The sequence below is a fragment of the Ranitomeya variabilis genome, chromosome 1 (genome assembly GCF_051348905.1).
Source record: "Ranitomeya variabilis isolate aRanVar5 chromosome 1, aRanVar5.hap1, whole genome shotgun sequence".
In the NCBI taxonomy this organism is placed as follows: Eukaryota; Metazoa; Chordata; class Amphibia; order Anura; family Dendrobatidae; genus Ranitomeya; species Ranitomeya variabilis.
Window position 1 is genome coordinate 862,614,167 of NC_135232.1, and position 21,152 is coordinate 862,635,318.

Here is a 21,152-nt window from a genome sequence, read left to right on the forward strand (position 1 = left end):
ATTCGCTCATCTCTAACAGTGTTTTCTGTGCCATGACCTGTTACGCCCACCTGAAATGGGCAAATCGTGCCCACCTTCACCAATCCCCAGCTTGTAGGCTGTAACTCCAGCCTTTGGTAGGGTGTCAGGTTTTTGCTTCGCTGCATTTCTCACTTTGAGAAGCTTTATTTATCTATATTAAGACTAGCATCACATTTGTGTTGCAGATTCTTCACATTTAAAGAAAACTTAGCCCTCTTTTCATTATTAGCAGCAGACAAAGCGTCAGATCCTGCTAGATCACATTATAAGCCAATGGGGCATAGAGTATTGTTGGTTTTTGGGCTCTGAAAAATTCACCCCGGTGTCATGGCGTATATTCTAAATGGACAAGACAATGCAGATGTGAGAAACGCTTTTGTGCAATAAAGCCTACTGTTTTCACTTACTGTTTAATCAGCTATAGCAGCGACTTTTATTAAACTCGGAGAGCTGAATTTAGGCAAACAGGACACATCTTGCAGACAACATCTGCCACACAGCCCAAAAAAAAAAAAAATAATGCCAGAAGACGTGCTATCCATGCCAACGCTATGGAACAATAGTTTCCCTTACTAGAAAATAAACTTCCATGAAGGCAGAATAATTGTTTAGGTGCTGAGCGGTGCACAATTACTATGCCACTTACAACTTCTCAGTGAGTTAACCAAGTAAGAAAGTGCTGTGGCTTGAGAAATGGGCATTCTGCCTTGTTTTTAGATCGCATGAGTTATGAAAACCCAATGGGAATGTAACCGTTCACTTGTGAACAATTTTCCAGTACAAGCCTAACTTACCACGCTCTAGAATGTACTGAACAAATGGATTTCTACGTCAACATTATCAGGGGTATTGCAACATGGGTAATTGTTTGAATTTTAAAATAAAACATTAAATAGCAATGAGTAAGATGCGTGTTTTCAGCCTGATAAATCAATAATTGCCACAGCTTTGTTCATAACCTAGTAGCTGCAGCAGCAGAGATTCCGTGTGATGTGACTGCCACCAGGTGGACAAATGCTGCGCAGCAATTTACACATTGACAAACTGATTTATATTTAGCTAGCTGTAGACAAATAAAGGAAAACAACCTACAAAAAAGATTGACAAAAAAGCTGAAGCTTCAAAAATGAAATCTTTGTTAATATATCATTAAAAATCCTGCACTTTAAAAATGAGTCATGTTAATATGTATAAGATAAAATTCATGGATCCCAAAATAATCAAACAATAAACAGAAGCATGGTAAAGAATACCATTACTACCAGTCAGGACTAGACGTATGTTCATGATACTAAAGAGTGTCATGCTAAAAACTAATTAAAAATAAATATATATATATATATCCTTTGATTAAACTGAAAAATGTATTATTTTTAGGATGGGTAATGGGGCTTTATAAATTTATATATTCAGTATCATCAGTGTCTGCTTTGTAGAATACATCTGTCAAATATTGCGTGATTAGACTCTCTAAAACGTATTGAATTGCTTGCTGAGTGCATTAAACAGCATACTAGAAATATTCCTTAAGTCCTCTGGTCTATACTAGCTTGATAAAAACATCCCATAGTTGTAGATTTGTCAGCTACTCATTCATATTGCAGATCTGGGGATGTGATGACAAGCTGTGCAGACCATAACTAGTTCACTGACCCTATTGTCATATTAGTCATTATGTGTTTTGTAAGATAATATTCCATTCTGCTTTGAGGAACCTGTTAGCTTAATTCTTCAATACACCATCACATTAAGACAGCTCCAGCAAACTACATTACATAGTGCAGATAATGAAGATTTAACCCTGTGCATTATAATTACGTCTGAAGAGTCATTGCTCATGCAGCCACAGCTGAGCCCATGTCTCCTGAGCTTGAGCAGCAAGGAGAAGCATATTTATCCTGGAAGTCTTCAAGCATAGGCTGGACAGACATCTGTCTGAGATGGTTTAGTGAATCCTCCATTGAGCAGGAAGTTGGACACGATGACTCTGGAGGTCCCTTCCAAATGTAACATTCTATGACTCTATACAGAGGCTGGACAGACATCTGTCTGAGATGGTTCAGTGAATCCTGCTTTGAGCAGGTGGTTGGACATGATGACCCTGGAGGTCCCTCTAACTCTATCATTCTATGACTCTATACAGAGGCTGGACAGACATCTGTCTGAGATGGTTTAGTGAATCCTGCTTTGAGCAGGGTTTGGACATGATGACCCTGGAGGTCCCTCTAACTCTATCATTCTATGACTCTATACAGAGGCTGGACAGACATCTGTCTGAGATGGTTTAGTGAATCCTGCTTTGAGCAGGGGGTTGGACATGATGACCCTGGAGGTCCCTCTAAGGCTACGTTCACATTTGCGGTCGGGCGCCGCAGCGTCGCCGCATGCGTCATGCGCCCCTATATTTAACATGGGGGCGCATGGACATGCGTCACACTTGCGTTTTGCACCGCATGCGTCCCTGCGGCGCCCGCGTCCGGGCGCAGAGGACGCAGCAAGTTGCATTTTTGCTGCGTCCAAAATCAATGAAAAAAAGGACGCATGCGGCGCAAAACGCAGCGTTGTGCATGCGTTTTGCTGCGTTTTTGTTTGCGTTGTGCGTTGCGGCGCCGACGCTGCGGCGCACAACGCAAATGTGAACGTAGCCTAACTCTATCATTCTATGACTCTATACAGAGGCTGGACAGACATCTGACTGAGATGGTTTAGTGAATCCTGCTTTGAGCAGGGGGTTGGACATGATGACCCTGGAGGTCCCTCTAACTCTATCATTCTATGACTCTATACAGAGGCTGGACAGACATCTGACTGAGATGGTTTAGGGAATCCTGCTTTGAGCAGGGGGTTGGACATGATGACCCTGGAGGTCCCTCTAACTCTATCATTCTATGACTCTATACAGAGGCTGGACAGACATCTGACTGAGATGGTTTAGGGAATCCTGCTTTGAGCAGAGGGTTGGACCTGATGGCCCCGCAAGTCCCTCCAATTCTACCATTCTATGATTCTATGTACTGCACATGCACATGGTGATGTAAGCATGAGGGAAGGAGGTTTGGTGCAGACCCAGTGGGCAGATGAAGCTTCGGCCAGTACAGCTTACATCACTGAGCATGCCCCGATCCACCGGCTTCTGCTCAGAATCTGTGACTATTCTACAGAACAGATCTGCTGGGTACTGCTCAGATCCATGTTAGCAGATGATGAGATGTTTTTCCAGAACTAAATGGGAAAAAGCCATGGACACTTCTGATTCTTGTTTTTAATGTAGTGAATTAGAAAGCAGTGTGACCTCTAGCTGTAGCAAATCTGTTTCATGGTCCAAGTATGAAAACTTGCATATCTGCCGTCTTAGAGAATTTTGTCTTCTTTGTTTTCTTTCTGCAATAGAAATATTTTAGAGGGTTTTCTGCATATCATGACTTGCTGCCCTACTTATAGCATATGACTTCACTTAGTGATCACTGATGGTCCAACCTCGGGAACCTTCACTCAGCCTAAAACTGAGGGAGAAGGGGCCAGAAATGCTTCTGCCCTTCATCCTCTTCTATGTTTTTTTTTTTTCAAATAAGTAGTGCAAAGCTGCACTAGATCACTGTGCAAAAAAATAAACAGCACCATCACTTTGTGTCCCAAAATTATAGTATTAAAGAAAATTCTAGCCACTCTTTTTATTGAGGTTACTTTACCTCCAATTATATTTGGCAATCACCTGATAATCATCCTTTTCTCACCGGTGGTTTAGTAGTTTATATTTTACACTTTTTCTTCAACAACCTTACACTGCCTGTAAGCACTAGATGTAAGCTGTGTCCAAAGCTCTGCCGTCTATTGAATGCAGGTGAATCGCATGTGTTCACTGAACCGTGTGGATTCACCAATACATATGTACGGGTGACATTTCCCTTGCAGAGACAATTGACATGCTGCAGTCTGGAAACACGTGCCGCATGTCCGTCTCGGTAAATGAGCCCCGGACATCTATGGATGCATAGTTGGCATAGGATTTCTTAAAATCCCATCCACTATGCTGTAACATCTGGGTGCTGCACAAGTACGCAGCATTCATTGATCATGTGCACATACCCATACACCCCAGGCAGGGGACTCTCCTATAGCCAAATCAGATCTCATGCTTTGCACTGGGGAATGGCAACACACCAAAACGTGTGTCTACAAATTGAGATTCTGGTTTTGCTTTTATCCTATGTCATGTGGCAAGACTTGTTAAAGGGTCGATATAGACTTTTAGGATTGTTACTTACATTAGGTGGCACAAGAGTACAAGTCTTCTTCCTCTCTGAAGAGTCAATTTACATATTTAAATTGCCAGAGGAGTATTGCACAGCCTACAAGTCTCCTTACCCTGGCATGTCAGGCATGTTATGCTCCACAAGGAGAAACATTACCCCTTACATCCGAGTCAGAAGCTAACCTGACCTTTTGCTTTGCACTGAGGAGGAGCAACACCCCGAAACATGTATCTGCAAATTGAGATTCAGGTTTGCCTATGTCATATTGCAAGGCTTGTTAAAGTGTTGATGTTGACTTTTAGGTATCGCTGATTCCAATAGATGACTCTAAAGTCAAAGTCCTTTTCCTCCCTGAAGGTAAAATGTGCATAGCTATAAGAGAAGCAGCTGGAGCAGCACCTGAGCCCTTGTTATTGAGCTAGACCAATGACATAAGCTTACTGAAGGGTCTGATATACATTTGAGTAAGTCGACACAATTTAAAGTTATTCATTGTGATATATAATTTGCTTATTTGTCTCTTGATAGGATACTGGAACTCCAGCAAAATGGAGATATGGACCTGCTAAAACATAAGTGGTGGCCCCGCAATGGACATTGTGACCTATACTCATCCGTGGAGCCTAAACAGAAAGGCAGTGCTCTGGACATTAAAAGCTTTGCAGGAGTATTTTGCATCTTAGCAGCTGGTGTTGTTTTATCCTGCATCATAGCAATGGTAGAAACATGGTGGAATAAGAAGAAAGGCTCCCGAGTACCTTCTAAAGAGGTAACTATTCTAAACTTTGAAGCAATGCCAATGATATTGTTTCTCTGACACAGCTGTTTCTTTTTTTCCCTGAATTCATGCAAATATATTTAAGCAGGAATAAACTAGGTTCAACCCTTCAGCGACTCTTGACTTAGCCGGATTTTTAGGTTTCTTAAATTTTTGTTTTTTTAAAACACAGCTTGAATCACAGCATAAACCAGCATTAAACTGCAAAGTAGGTCAGATGAATCAAATATTAAAAAATCTGATGAATTACCCATACCTTATTCCACATGCAGCCAGGAAAAACGAGTACATTTGGTTTGTACAATAATCCACTGTATTTGTTAGCAGTGCTGCCAAATCCTAATCTGAAGCCAAAAGGAAGAAGCAAACAGATGCTTGAAATTATGATGGCCATAGAGGAACAGTGCCATCTCGCAGTGTTTGAATATGCTCCATTTCTCCCCTCTTATATAACATGGTGATTCATACAGAATAACTAGCCGCACATATGTTACAATAAAATTGTGTAGAAGAAGCAACACATAACGAAAAATAACAACACTAAATAGGCAGGGTACATACAGTTTAAAGAAAACATTTACAAACATCATGATGTGATTAGTTAAAGTGCACCTCCAGAATAAGTGCACCTCCAGCTAAATAATTATGGGTGTGTTGGGGGAATAGTTTTTTTATATATATATATATATATATATATATATATATATATATATATATATATATATATACAGTGGGGCAAAAAAGTATTTAGTCAGTCAGCAATAGTGCAAGTTCCACCACTTAAAAAGATGAGAGGCGTCTGTAATTTACATCATAGGTAGACCTCAACTATGGGAGACAAACTGAGAAAAAAAAATCCAGAAAATCACATTGTCTGTTTTTTTATCATTTTATTTGCATATTATGGTGGAAAATAAGTATTTGGTCAGAAACAAAATTTAATCTCAATACTTTGTAATATATCCTTTGTTGGCAATGACAGAGGTCAAACGTTTTCTGTAAGTCTTCACAAGGTTGCCACACACTGTTGTTGGTATGTTGGCCCATTCCTCCATGCAGATCTCCTCTAGAGCAGTGATGTTTTTGGCTTTTCGCTTGGCAACATGGACTTTCAACTCCCTCCAAAGGTTTTCTATAGGGTTGAGATCTGGAGACTGGCTAGGCCACTCCAGGACCTTGAAATGCTTCTTACGAAGCCACTCCTTCGTTGCCCTGGCGGTGTGCTTTGGATCATTGTCATGTTGAAAGACCCAGCCACGTTTCATCTTCAATGCCCTTGCTGATGGAAGGAGGTTTGCACTCAAAATCTCACGATACATGGCCCCATTCATTCTTTCATGTACCCGGATCAGTCGTCCTGGCCCCTTTGCAGAGAAACAGCCCCAAAGCATGATGTTTCCACCACCATGCTTTACAGTAGGTATGGTGTTTGATGGATGCAACTCAGTATTCTTTTTCCTCCAAACATGACAAGTTGTGTTTCTACCAAACAGTTCCAGTTTGGTTTCATCAGACCATAGGACATTCTCCCAAAACTCCTCTGGATCATCCAAATGCTCTCTAGCAAACTTCAGATGGGCCCGGACATGTACTGACTTAAGCAGTGGGACACGTCTGGCACTGCAGGATCTGAGTCCATGGTGGCGTAGTGTGTTACTTATGGTAGGCCTTGTTACATTGGTCCCAGCTCTCTGCAGTTCATTCACTAGGTCCCCTCGCATGGTTCTGGGATTTTTGCTCACCGTTCTTGTGATCATTCTGACCCCACGGGGTGGGATTTTGCGTGGAGCCCCAGATCGAGGGAGATTATCAGTGGTCTTGAATGTCTTCCATTTTCTAATTATTGCTCCCACTGTTGATTTCTTCACTCCAAGCTGGTTGGCTATTGCAGATTCAGTCTTCCCAGCCTGGTGCAGGGCTACAATTTTGTTTCTGGTGTCCTTTGACAGCTCTTTGGTCTTCACCATAGTGGAGTTTGGAGTCAGACTGTTTGAGGGTGTGCACAGGTGTCTTTTTATACTGATAACAAGTTTAAACAGGTGCCATTACTACAGGTAATGAGTGGAGGAAAGAGGAGACTCTTAAAGAAGAAGTTACAGGTCTGTGAGAGCCAGAAATCTTGATTGTTTGTTTCTGACCAAATACTTATTTTCCACCATAATATGCAAATAAAATGATAAAAAAACAGACAATGTGATTTTCTGGATTTTTTTTTCTCAGTTTGTCTCCCATAGTTGAGGTCTACCTATGATGTAAATTACAGACGCCTCTCATCTTTTTAAGTGGTGGAACTTGCACTATTGCTGACTGACTAAATACTTTTTTGCCCCACTGTATATATATATATATTATCAGTAATTTGATAAAAGACAATCTAAATATATAGCAGGTAAACTATTTATAATCCCCAAAGTTTTCCAGCAGACATGGACATTTCTCACATCTTAATAATAATCATGGTTTAAATTTACAACATAAGGAACACATCAGTGGTAATCATACAGCAAATGCTTCCAGGGCCTATAAGAACCTTTTGACAATTTTGCCACTGGTATAATACCGGAAAACTCATTTAAAGGCTTTTTATACTTTGTCACTGATTTATTTTATTCACTATTTGCTTAAATGCTAAATTAAATAACTGCCTAAATAGTCTTCATCGATTATTTCCAACCACTTTGCTACTGTACAGCCTGTGGCACTCCTTTACATAGCTGGCTGTTCTGCAAGCTCAATTATCTAAATAGTCTTCATTAAAAATTACGATAAACTTTTGATAACGCACTGTTTCTGTGGATTTAGTATTACTGTCTATGTCAGTAAGGGCAAGAGGGAACTGCACTGCGGCTGTACTTGAAGCACAAGGCAGTACAGGAATGAAGCTGCGCTGATGCATGAGAGCTAGTGAAGGCAGCAACATCCTGAACACACAGACTTCACATCCAGGATGTATGGCTGAGATAGATACATGACCATATGAATATAGCCGTAAACTTGCATATGAGAGGATCTTTAAATGAAGGAATGGACGGTTGTCACCTGAAATCTTTTTTTTTTATTTCCAGGTAATCACTAATGTATGTAATTTTTTTCTTGTTGTATTTAATTCCGTCAGTCTGTCCAGGTATCTAATATATTTTAAGGCAGGTAAAATAATAACAGATGTTTATTATCAGCATGAAAACTATAAATATTTGAATTTGAATAAAATTGCAGCCTGCCTCTAGCTGTGTTCAATCTACAGACAAATTATTATGGCACTCTTCGAGTTCACAATATCTCTGTAGCATAGTTTATTATTAAGATACAACAGCCCATGGATGGCCCACGTGATTGATCATGAGACCCTTAGTGGGGGGTTTTCTTTGTGAAATGTATTAATCTGCCTAACATTAAACTAAACATTAGTAAGTAAAACAAAAGTATTGCTTAGGGAATCTGTCAGCAGGTTTTTGCTATGTAATCTGAGAGCAGTATAATATAGGGCTCGAGACTCTGATTCCAGGGATGTGTCACTTATTGGGCTGTATGTTGTAGTATCAATACAAGCAGATTAACACTGCCGGAGTATAACTAATGCGACCAGCAGTCAGGTTAATCAGTGTCCACCACTGAATACCACAATGCACGGTGTACACAGAAAGCTGCCAGTCAGGAGTGTGGGCGAGGTTATACACAACTCAGCCTCTGAGCACTGCTAAGTCTATAAATAGAGAAAACAAGAATCATAGCAAAACTGTGCCAAGCAGCCCAGTAAGTGACACATCCCTGCAATCAGGATTTATTGCCCTATATTATGCTACTCTCAGATTATATAGCAAAAACCTGCTGACAGATTCCCTTTAAACTTCAGGAAATGCATTGATCTCAAAGTAAAAGAGCAGTGCTACTGACATTATATTTAAAAGTTTGTGGCTTCTTATTTTTAGTGTGATTAAATAAGATGTCCTTAGAACTGCATAGCATGAGACACACGGATACACAGAGTATTCAGATCAGGTTTTTGTAGTGACAGTGTGCAATGCTTCATACTGCAGCTGATCAGGCTGGTTAAGCAAGCTTTACAATGAATGGACATAAAGCTGCCAACATTTCTGAAATTGGGAGATATATTTTCCATAAAATCCATACTACACCTCTTATGGTTGTCACATGAAGCACAATAAATGGCATGTCCACTTCCAGAGCTAAGTAGTTTCCCGCTGGGAATGGGATGGTTGCCTTCTCAGTGATGTAAAGCTGCATGTACACGCACAACTATTCCGCTCAGCAAGTGGGATTGACTCTTGATCAGTGAGACATAGGGAGAAATAATGGAGTAGGTCATTTTTTCTGGTTTTAGATGCACGTGTCTGTTATTTGTGATTATTGCTTTTTGTCAGGGAATTGGGCACCTAGAAATCCAAATGCTTTTCTGCTTTTATTCCACTTGAAGAATAGTTTTGGATGGAAGTTTGCAGAAAATTAAAGCAGTTTTCACAAGAACAGAGTAAATTTTAATCAATTAATCTTGGAATAATAATAAGTTTCACAATGAGATGTGTTTTTAAAAAATTATTCCTGTGCTGAGATAATCTTATAAATGTGCCCCTGCTGTGTACTGTGTAATGGCTGTGTGTAACCGTGCAGGAACATGGTCTGATCATACCACAGCTCCTGGGCTGGGGGGAAGCAAAAGAGAGTATACAGACAGGACAGTATGATATCACAGCTGATTCTGTTTGTGAGGTAAAACATTTGCTTCTTGTTTTACCTCACAGAAATAATCACCTGCGATCTCATGCTGTCCTGTCTGTATACTCTCTTTTTCTTCCTTCCTTGCCAAGGATATGATCAGACGATGTTCCTACATGGGAAGACACACCCATTACACAGCACATTGAAAGTGCACATTAATAAGATTATCTCAGCACAGGAAAAAAATTTTTTAACACATCCAGTTGTGGAACTTATTTTTATTATGTTATTATTTATTTTATGTACTTTGTTCATGAGAAAACCCCTGTAATTTTCTGCAACCTGCCGTCCTACAAATATTCTTCGAGTGGAGTAGAGACAGAAAGGCATTTGACTTTCTAGGTCCCCACAGTGTCACAGATATCACAGTGTGAACAAATCATCATTATTCTCATTTGCATATAGAAACACGAGAAGCAATGGAACGAAACTGAAAGGGAGAAGATGCAGATTTGATATTAGAAAAAACTTTTTTGACAGTAAGGGTGATCAATGAGTGAAACAGGCTGCCACAGAGGTGATGAGTTCTCCTTCAATGGAAGCCTTCAAACAGAGGCTGGACAGACATGTATCTGAGATGGTTTAGTGAATCCTGCATTGAGCAGGGGGTTGGACACGATGACCCTGGAGGTCCCTCCAAACTCTATCATTCTATGATTCAATGAAAATATAGTATATTTATTTTACAAGGGGGAATATAGTATTTCGGAAGGGGTTGTCCTGTTAGTGGGAATCTCTTTACATGGGGTTATTCCACTAAATATATTTAACACTTAATCATAGCAGATTATAAATATATGATTGCAACCACTATGATTGATTCCATGATTAGAGGTTACTAATTCACCTTTGTAAATAAAGCAATGGTGTTCATGTTCAAACACCACTTCTTTTACTTCCATAAGTCTGCCAGAACTTTCAGAGCTTTCTCGATAATTTTGATAAATTGATTCAAGCAGTGGTAACGCATGCATACTTCTCCATTAAGTTTGGAGGCTTTAGGACCTCTATTCTCAAGATCGATGGGCATTCCACCTTTCAGACCCCCAGTAATCATACATTTATAATTTGGATAATGAATGTATTAGGAAAACCCCATTAAGTAAATGTAGTTGTTCTGTTTATTTAAGCAGCGCATGTTATCCATTTAGCAACACTACCATCATGCATGAAATGCCAGTTATGGCTGAAAATATAAAAAGTAATTGTTACACAGTTATATAAATTGTATATTGTATTGCTTGGGTAGCATTCAATTACTAAGGCTTTGTGGAAGACTTTTACAAACAAATAATTCAGCCCAATGGAGCATAAAACTCAATATTTTCTACTGCTGTTGAGCAGAGCTTTGTGCAGCAGAGATTTTATTCTATATATTTAAATGAGATGCAAACACAATATTTGCCTAGACAAGTAACTTTATGCTCATGTGAGCTATTCGGCAGCTGATATTTCCTTTATATTTATGTTTCAATCTGTATCCAACGCTATTGATGAATTATCTTGTCCATTCATCCGGTCCACCCATTTAATTGGAAAAATTCCGCAATGCATGGTTAATCTTAGTTATAAAATATTATTTAAAAAAAGCACTGACAGCAGGAAAAAAAAATTCAGCTGGACAGCGCACCTAATATGTCCAAGGGCAAATATGTTAGAGAAAAAGGCGCTGTCCATTCAGCACCCGAGGCGAGCACTGATTTCATTTGCTTTTCAGATTATAGATTGGTTACGGGTTTTTCTTGCATGGTATAAAATTATATAGTTTCATTTTGAATATTGCTGAAATAAGATCTTAAATCTTCTTACGAATCAGCGTCTTGAAAAAAAAATTATGGAGAAGAATTTTTTAAGTAGTGGATTCTGCCATTTTTGCTGTAATAAATGCTAAAGCCGAAAAAGCCTAAAGATATGTAATAAATTTATCTGATGAGCGGATTATACTGGAGAGCTCAATGACGGTCACTATAACACTATGATGGGATGCCATGTTTCTAGCAAGAAAGCTTCTCACTCTTCTTCTTATAGTGACCTTTGTTTTAATTTTTAGCTCATGAACCAATATTACGCTTGGAAATATGTAACCTTGTAATATATCTCATAGGAAAAACCTGCTTCTTTCTCATCCTGGATTAAACATTCATTCTCAAAATTGTCAATTTTAAAATCTCTATTCTATGAGATTGAGATTCTATGTAGAAATGAGCGGTAGGAGGAGATATCCCATCTCAGTAATGTGACTGTATGTGTTCACTGTAAACAGATTTTACCCATAAATTGAGAATTTTGGGAATGAATGATCAGTCCAGCAGGAAAAAAGCTGATTTCTCTGATAAGATATAATACAAAGTTTCTAATTTTCATATGTACTATTGATTTATGAAATAAAAATTAAAATAATTATACTTTAATGTTGACTAGGCAGCTCTAGCATGAGATATGTTGCACTTTCTTGCTAGAAACATGACAACTTTAATCTGTCAGTAGGATCAACCCTCCTTAGCCATCTATATGGGCATGTAGGTCTTACAAAGTTTAATAAAATGACACCTTGATATCTGTGATATGTGTTATTCCAGAGAAATCCATGTTTTTCTTACATGCAAATGAGCTGTTAAGATCTATGGGCCAGACAAAGATCCGAATGACACTGTGCTTTCATAGTGCATTTTAAGTGAATTAAGTAATGACTGACACTTTGCTCTCATAATCACAGACAGCTCTGCAGTGAGATTAGAACTTACACAGAACAACAGAGCTAACAAATTACAACAAAAGTGAAGCATATCTCATTAGAAAAACATTGGCACCTGCACTTCTTTCATAGTGGTTTAGTATTCATCTCACAGACAGTGCAGAAGGGCGGTACAGCAGAGATGACAACTCTATGAGAAGACAACTGCAAATGTGCTTGTTGTGTTTGTAATGAGACAAGATTCAACTCTGGTGTACTGTGTTAGTTATATTCAGGCACAGCTCTGTAGCAGAGCTGCCAGCACTAGGAGAGGGCAACTGCTGCAGCAAATGTTTATGATGAGACAATACTGTGTTGAGCTTTGCTGTAATGTGTTCTGATCTCACTGTATAAGAAATTGCTTGGTTCACACTGGTAACATCTTCTTTCAATTAAAATAAGCTCTGAAAGCAAATTCTCATGCAGATTACTGTCCAGCCCTTAGATCTTATCAGCTAATTTACATATAAGAAAAGCATGGATTTCTCTGGAATAAAACATTGAATCGCAGATATATAGATATACTTTTATTCAGCTTGCTATGACTTACATGCCTATATAGATGGCTTACGAAGGTTAATCCTACAGGTAGATTTCCTTCAATAGTTCACTGCTGACCGCTTATGGTTGAACAGCAGCATAAGTGGATTAGATCCCTGTGCTCAACATCAAGTGTCAGCTTGAGCAATGTAAAGCACACTGCCTTTGAGCAGTAATAGAAAGTAAGTCATGGATAATTTTTTTTATGATCTGGCTGTCTGATAGGTAATTCTATGATTTCCATATTTCAGAAGACAAAGCCAATTAAAGCTAGTGTAAGGAAATCTTAATGTTACAGCTTTTCAACTTTGCTGGCATCGCTTTAATGAAACACCTCTCCTGCCCTAGATTTGACTACTTACAAAATAATGGCCTCAAATCCATTAACCAGCCAGATTTTAATGTCCAAAATCAGTTGCAAACATTACTAATGTTCTTATGGCTGAATGGACTCAAAGCAGATATACATTTTTCTCATATTCCAAAAAGTCAATGTAAGCCCTAGTGAAATGGGTCACTATATCACGAGCTTTGGAGCTGAGAACAATATTACTTATTGGGAGTCCTTATACTTTTATATATTGTATATCTGTGAACATTTTGACATGTGAATATCTGAACTCGGTGACCAGGTAAGAAATGTAGCTACCAAACATATGGTTTTTAGATAAAGTCTGAGTTTTTTTGTGCTGAAGAAGATTTCATGGAGGTCAAAAGACAATATACCAATCATCTACAAGTGCTTCTCACAAAATTAGAATATTCTTATTTCTATATAATATATGATTTTAACTTTTTGTATTGAAGAACTGAAATTGATTAACTTTCTGATGATATTCTAATTTTGGGAGAAGCGCCTGTATTTCTTCACAAACAAAATAGTCAATGATAAAATTCTGTTCATGCAGCTTATTTTCCAAAGTTATTGCTCAACTTAGAAACCTGTAATTTCTATTATGCTTAAAAAAGTAACATTTCATGCATATTAATTCATTTGTAAAATAAATTCTAGAGATTGTGGAAAGGTGCTAAAAAATCCAACAAAGTCTGTTTTTTATGTTATACACATCTGATATCTGATACAGATCATGATATTTATCTGTATATAGAATGTTAGCACCCAAAAATGTATTCAACATATATCAATCCCATTACAAAATCCCAATTTAATTAAATTAAGGTAATTGTCTGACAGTGTATTACTGAAATATATTTGTTTACTCGGAAAGAACATTAAGAAGTTGCTTAAACCAACTGCACAGTTTCAAACAGGTTCCTGCTATAGAAATTTGTTCCAAGTCATATTCATTCAGTCATTATGCATCCCACGTTTTTCATTCTGTTGTTACATTTTCATAAATGACGACATTTCCAGGTGTAACTATTAACATGGTGCAAGCATTACAGCCCATAGCACACTGGTAGATTCCATTATGTTCATGTCTCATATGGATTCCATGCTGATACATTTTCCCTATCAAATTATAATTGAAAGCCCATAAAATTATTCTTCCACTGGTAATGACCAGAAATAGGGAGAGATAAATAAATTAGATATAGCACTTCTAGTGTGTTTAGAAAGTAAATAATAGAGCTGATAATTTTGCTAATGTAGAAATGAGAGTAGTTACCTTTTACTTTACTAAATGTGATGTATATTCTATAACATGAACTTACTGACCTGGCCCCCAAAATAGTGACTATTTAAAGGGAATCTGTCACAAGGATTAACCCTCCTTAACCATCTATATGAGCACGTAGATCATAGGAAGCTGAATAAAATGAAACTTTGAAATCTACAATCCAATGTATTATTCCATAGAAATCCACATTTTCCTAGTATGTAAATGAGCTGTTAAGATCCCTTGATCGGACATAAATCTCCCTGAGAATTGGCCTCAAGATTTTATTTTAAATGAAAAAGGCATTTATCTGTTTGAGACATGTAGTGACAGACATCTTCTCTCCTGATCTCACTATAATGTGATTATCACAGTACAGCAGAGCTTAACTTTGTCTTGTTACAAGCCAAACATATTTGCAGTTGTCATTTTACTGCTATAAGCTCTGCTGCAAAGTTGTGCCTGATTACAGCTAATACATCTTCAACTTCCATCTGACAGGCAGCCAGTGTGAGGAGGGGAAGTACAGCTGAGCTGAAACACTATAAGAGGAGAGCTACAGTTTCAGATGTGCTTGTAATGCGATAAGTTCATTTGTACTGCACTGTGTTAGTTATCATTACAGACAGTGCTGCAGTGAGATCAATAGAACTGCCTGTCTTGAATTACATGTGTCACACTGGTAGCACCCCCTTTCATTTAAAATAAGCTTTAGAGACAGATTCTCAGGGATTTTGGTGTCCAACCCATATATCTTAATTGACATTGATTTCTCTATAACAAGGCATTGGATTGCAGATATCAAGGTATCACATTATTCCACTTTCTATGACCTACATGCCATATAGACAGCTTATTAGGGTTGATCCTACTGACAGATTTCCTCTCAGTCTGTGAAATTGTACTGGTGCTTTTCGCAAAATTAGAATATCATCAAAAAGTTAATTTATTTCAGTTCTTCGATACAAGAAGTGAAACTCATACATTATTTAGAGTCATTCCAGAGTGATGTATTGGAAGTGTTTATTTCTGTTAATGTTGATGATTATGACTTACAGCAAATGAAAACTTAAACGTCATTGTCTCAGTAAATTAGAATACTTTATAACCCCGGCTTGAAAAAATTATTTTAAAATCCAAAATGTTGGCCTCCTGAAATGTATGTTCAGTAAATGCACTCAGTTCTTGGTCGGGGCTCCTTTGGCATCAATTACTGCATCAATGTGGCGTGGTATGGAGGTGATCAGCCTGTGGCACTGCTGGGGTGTTATGGAAGCCCAGGTTGCTTTGATAGCAGCCTTCAGCATATCTGCATTGTGGGATCTGGTGTCTCTCATCTTCCTCTTGAGAATACCCTATAGAAAATCTATGTGGTTAAGGTCAGTCTAGTTTGCTAGCCAATCAAGCACTGTGATACTGTTTTGTTTTTAAACCAGGTATTGGTACTTTTGGCAGTGTGGACAGGTGCCAAGTCCTGCAGGAAAATGAAATTTCCATCTCCAAAAAGCTTGTTGGCAGAGGGAAGCATGAAGTGCTTTAAAATTTTCTGGCAGAAGGCTGCACTGACATTGGTCTTGATATAACACAGTGGACCTACACCAGCAGATGACATAGCTCCCCAAACCATCAGAGATTGTGGAAACTTCACACTAGACCTTAAGCAGCTTGGATTGTGTGCATCTCCACTCTTCCTCCAGAATCTGGGGCCTTGATTTCCAAATGAAATGCAAAATTTACTTTAATCTGAAAACAACACCTTTCTACGATTCTGGCGTTGTCTATTGGTCATGAGTGGCTTGATACAAGAAATGCGACACTTGTAGCCCATGTCCTGGATATGTCTGTGTGTGGTGGCTCTTGAAGCAATGACTCCAGCAGCAGTCCACTCTTTGTGAATCTCCCCCTTTGAAGGCTGCGGTTTTCCCGGTTGCTTGTGCACCTTTTTTCTACGACACTTTTTCCTTCCACTCAACTTTCCATTAATATGCTTGGATGCAGCACTCTGTGAACAGCCAGCTTCTTTAGCAATGACCTTTTGTGGCTTATCCTCCTTGTGGACTGTGACAATGAGTGCCTTCTGGACATCTGTCAAGTCAGCAGTCTTCCTCATGATTGTGGAGCCTAGTGAAACAGACTAAGGGACCTTTTTAAATGCTTAGGAAGCATTTGCAGGTTTTTTTGTTAATTATTCTAATTTACTGAGATAATGACTTTGGGGTTTTCATTTTTACATTTTTTGATGATATTCTAATTTTGTTAGAAGCCCCTGTATTACGGGAGCACTATCTAAGGGTACCGTCACACATTGAAATTTTCATCGCTGCGACGGCACGATTCGTGACGTCGCAGCGTCGTATAATCATCGCTCCAGCATCGTAGACTGCGGTCACACGTTGCAATCACGGCGCTGGAGCGATGCCGAAGTCCCCGGGTAACCAGGGTAAACATCGGGTAACTAAGCGCAGGGCCGCGCTTAGTAACCCGATGTTTACCCTGGTTACCAGCGTAAACGTAAAAAAACAAACAGTACATACTCACCCGTCGGTGTCCTTCAGGTCCCTTGCCGTCTGCTTCCTGCTCTGAGTGCAGCCGTACAGTGAGAGCAGATCGCAGCACCGCTGCGCTCTGCTCTCACTTTCCGGCCGACACTAGTCAGAGCAGGAAGCAGACGGCAAGGGACCTGAAGGACACCGACGGGTGAGTATGCACGGTTTGTTTTTTTACGTTTACGCTTGTAACCAGGGTAAACATCGGGTTACTAAGCGCGGCCCTGCGCTTAGTTACCCGATGTTTACCCTGGTTACAAGCGAAGACATCGCTGGATCGCTGTCACACACAACGATCCAGCGATGTCAGCGGGTGATCAAGCGACGAAAGAAAGTTCCAAACGATCTGCTACGACGTACGATTCTCAGCAGGGTGTCTGATCGCAGTAGCGTGTCAGACACAGCGATATCGTAACGATATCGCTAGAACGTCACGAATCGTAACGTCGTAGCGATGGAAATTTCAATGTGTGACGGTACCCTAATACAATACATGAGTTTAAAAACAAAATCACAACATATCTTATCTAACGTATCTTTGAAATGAAGATTGGCAACCCCCGCTACTGCATAATAGGATTTATTATTTACAGGCAGACATCTGTGGCCAGGAATCTCTTCTGATAAGCTCAAGGCCTAATGGAGCAATCATCAACACAGCTGGAGGCCAAAGCTGATAGCCCAACAGCTACAGAGCTACAGACTATTAAAAATTCATAATAACAAACCAAAACTTACTAGGCATTCAACACCGTCCTTCACTGTAAGTATCACTGAAATTTAGGAAAGGTGTAAATATTAAGTATAGGCAAAATGTAAAAAATATGGCAATTGTAGCAAAAAAAACAATAAAACGGGAGAAAAATTCTATTCTTGCATTTAAATGATGACGATTCCACCCAAACACTTTAAAGTTTGGGTCTGGCTCATTCAAGATGCTGAGATTTTGCAATGCCTGGAAGGCTGCTTGCTTACTTACTTCTGGATGATACCAAAGAGGCTTGTATGTAACATGCTCTACTTGAGAAAGTATAATTTTGGCATAAGTCAAATACATGAGAGTAAGTTTTTCTCAGTTGTATGATAAATGTTAAGGCAGTTGTCATTTAGGTAAATAGGGCAATGGTCAGAAACTTTTGGTTGAGACATACAGTCCTTCTCTCCCATTAGATGCCCTTGGGCTTCCACATATGCAATAATTGATTGACTAATACTGAAAAAAATGGGGGAATGTAGCCGTCTTTAAAGTAAAAGGAAGGTAAAAACAGAATTAAAAATGTTTATGCAAGTAGGAACGAAGGATTGGGCATGTTTAATTTTACATGCCCGTTCCTTTTGATAAATAGCCGCCAGATACCTCTCCACATTAAGAGTACATGCAAACTAAATATTCTATATACTCAACTAGGAAGGATTAGCTATCAGCCAGTTACTGATGGCAAATCTTGTTGTTAGGGATGTCAGAAAGTTCTATATCTCTAGGGTCAATAGTGGTATAGATTGCCATCCATCTTCTACTTTTTTTTTACTGGCATGCCAAATTTCCATATATTCAAACTCAGGTTTTTCATTCAATGCATTATTTTCTCTCTTACTATACATGCCTCTGGAGATTGCACAGATACACATTATTCATTTCACTAGCTTTACAGTACATATTCATTGTTGAGGCCCATAGAAGAATCAAAATCAAAACTAGTGGAAAGTATCACCTCACTCCAGTTCATTTGTTTTTTTTATGGTAATATTGAACAAATTAAATTGATGGAAGGCTAGCTGTTTAAAACATTCAAACTCTGTCATCATCAAAAAAGCATAAGAAGATTTAATAGAAGCGTGGCATTTTTAGGGAACCTGTCAGCAGGATTCTGCACAGTTACCTACATACAGTGTCAGGTCGGCGCCGTTATACTGATTAAAATAATATCTTGATTGATGAAATCCGTCTTGTGGTTGTTGTTAACCTTTATTTTATATACGTATGTATATATATATATATATATATATATATATATATATATATATATATATATATATATATATATATATATATATATATATATATATATATATATATATATAATTGCCTAGAATACTACTTCCTGCAATTTGTGCCAACTTCCGTGGCTTTGTCCGGAGCTATTGTCCGGAGCTATTGTCCGGAGCTATTGTCCGGAGCTAATGTCCGGAGATAAGTGACGTCACCAGTGTCCTACACCCAGGCAGAGCACAGTGGCCCCAGGCAGAGCACAGGGGCCCCAGGCAGAACATGGGGCCCCAGGCAGAGCACAGGGGCCCCAGGCAGAGCACAGGGGCCCCAGGCAGCATATGGGGCCCCAGGCAGAGCACAGGGGCCCCAGGCAGCATATGGGGCCCCAGGCAGAGCACAGTGGCCCCAGGCAGAGCACACACCAAATCGGAGGCCGAGGGGCCCCGCCAACCAAATCGGAGGCCGAGGAGCCCCGCCCACCAAATCGAAGGCCGAGCGGCCCCGCCCACCAAAGCGGAGGCCGAGGGGCCCCGACCACCACATCGGAGGCCGAGGGGCCCCGCCCACCAAATCGGAGGCCGAGGGTCCCCGCCCACCAAATCGGAGGCCGAGGGTCCCCGTCCACCAAATCGGAGGCCTGGGGTCCCCGCCCACCAAATCGGAGGCCGAGGGGCCCCGCCCACCAAATCGGAGGTCGAGGGGCCCCGCCCACCAAATCGGAGGCCGAGGGGCCCCGCCCACCAAATCGGAGGCCGAGGGGCCCCGCCCACCAAATCGGAGGCCGAGGGTCCCCGCCCACCAAATCGGAGGCCGGGGGTCCCCGCCCTCCAAATCGGAGGCCGAGGGGCCCCGCCCACCACATCGGAGGCCAAGGGGCCCCGCCCACCAATCGGAGGCCGAGGGGCCCCGCCCACCAAATCGGAGGCCGAGGGGCCCCGCCCACCAAATCGAAGGCCGAGGGGCCCCGCCCACCAAATCGGAGGCCGAGGGTCCACACCATCCAAATCGGAGGCCGAGGGGCCCCGCCCACCAAATCGGAGGCCGACGGGCCCCACCCACCAAAGCGGAGGCCGAGGGTCCCCGCTCACCAAATCGGAGGCCGAGGGTCCCCGCCCACCAAATCGGAGGCCGAGGGTCCCCGCCCACCAAATTGGAGGCCGAGGGGCCCCACCAACCAAATCGGAGGCCGAGGAGCCCCGCCCACCAAATCGAAGGTCGAGGGTCCCCGCCCACCAAATCGGAGGCCGAGGGTCCCTGCCCACCAAAGCGGAGGCAGAGGGACCCCGCCCACCAAATCGGAGGCCGTAGGGCCCCGCCAACCAAAGCGGAGGCCGAGGGTCCCCGCCCACCAAATCGGAGGCAGAGGGACCCCGCCCACCAAATCGGAGGCCGAGGGGCCCCGCCCACCAAAGCAGAGTCCGAGGGTCCCCGCCCACCAAATCGGAGGTCGAGGGTCCCCGCCCACCAAATCGGAGGCCGAGGGTCCCCGCCCACCAAATCGGAGGCCGGTCCCCGCCCACCAAATCGGAGGCTGAGGGTCCCCACCCACCAAATCGGAGGATGAGGGGCCCCACCAACCAAATCGGAGGCCAAGGAGCCCCGCCCACCAAAAGTAAGTGCGGCCCCAAAAGTAAGTGCGCCCCCGTGTGCAAAAGTAAGTGCGCCCCTGGGTGCAAAAGTAAGTGCGCCCCCGGGTGCAAAAGTAAGTGCGCCCCCGGGTGCAAAAGTAAGTGCGCCCCCGGGTGCAAAAGTAAGTGCGCCCCCGGGTGCAAAAGTAAGTGCGCCCCCGGGTGCAAAAGTAAGTGCGCCTCCGGGTGCAAAAGTAAGCGCGCCCCCGGCCCCGGGTGCAAAAGTAAGCGCGCCCCCCAGTCCCATGTGTGAAAAGTGCTGCTGTAAAGCTGGTAGCGCTGTTCAAGCACCATGTATTTCCT

The 21,152-nt window shown here is 41.2% G+C and overlaps 1 protein-coding gene across 2 annotated transcripts in view; it reads left to right on the top strand.

Moving 5' to 3' along the window:
• Window positions 1–21,152, top strand: part of GRID2 (glutamate ionotropic receptor delta type subunit 2) — a 1,941,594-nt gene that overhangs the window by 1,889,649 nt on the left and 30,793 nt on the right. The window contains exons 15-16 of one of the 2 annotated variants that reach the window (XM_077277251.1): window positions 4,803–5,043; window positions 17,825–17,969. In XM_077277251.1, the coding sequence (XP_077133366.1) occupies window positions 4,803–5,043; window positions 17,825–17,908 (325 nt within the window). In that variant the 3' untranslated portion in view covers window positions 17,909–17,969. Of the gene's footprint in view, window positions 1–4,802; window positions 5,044–17,824; window positions 17,970–21,152 lie in introns of those variants that run through there. The other variant, XM_077277244.1, reaches the window with a different exon arrangement.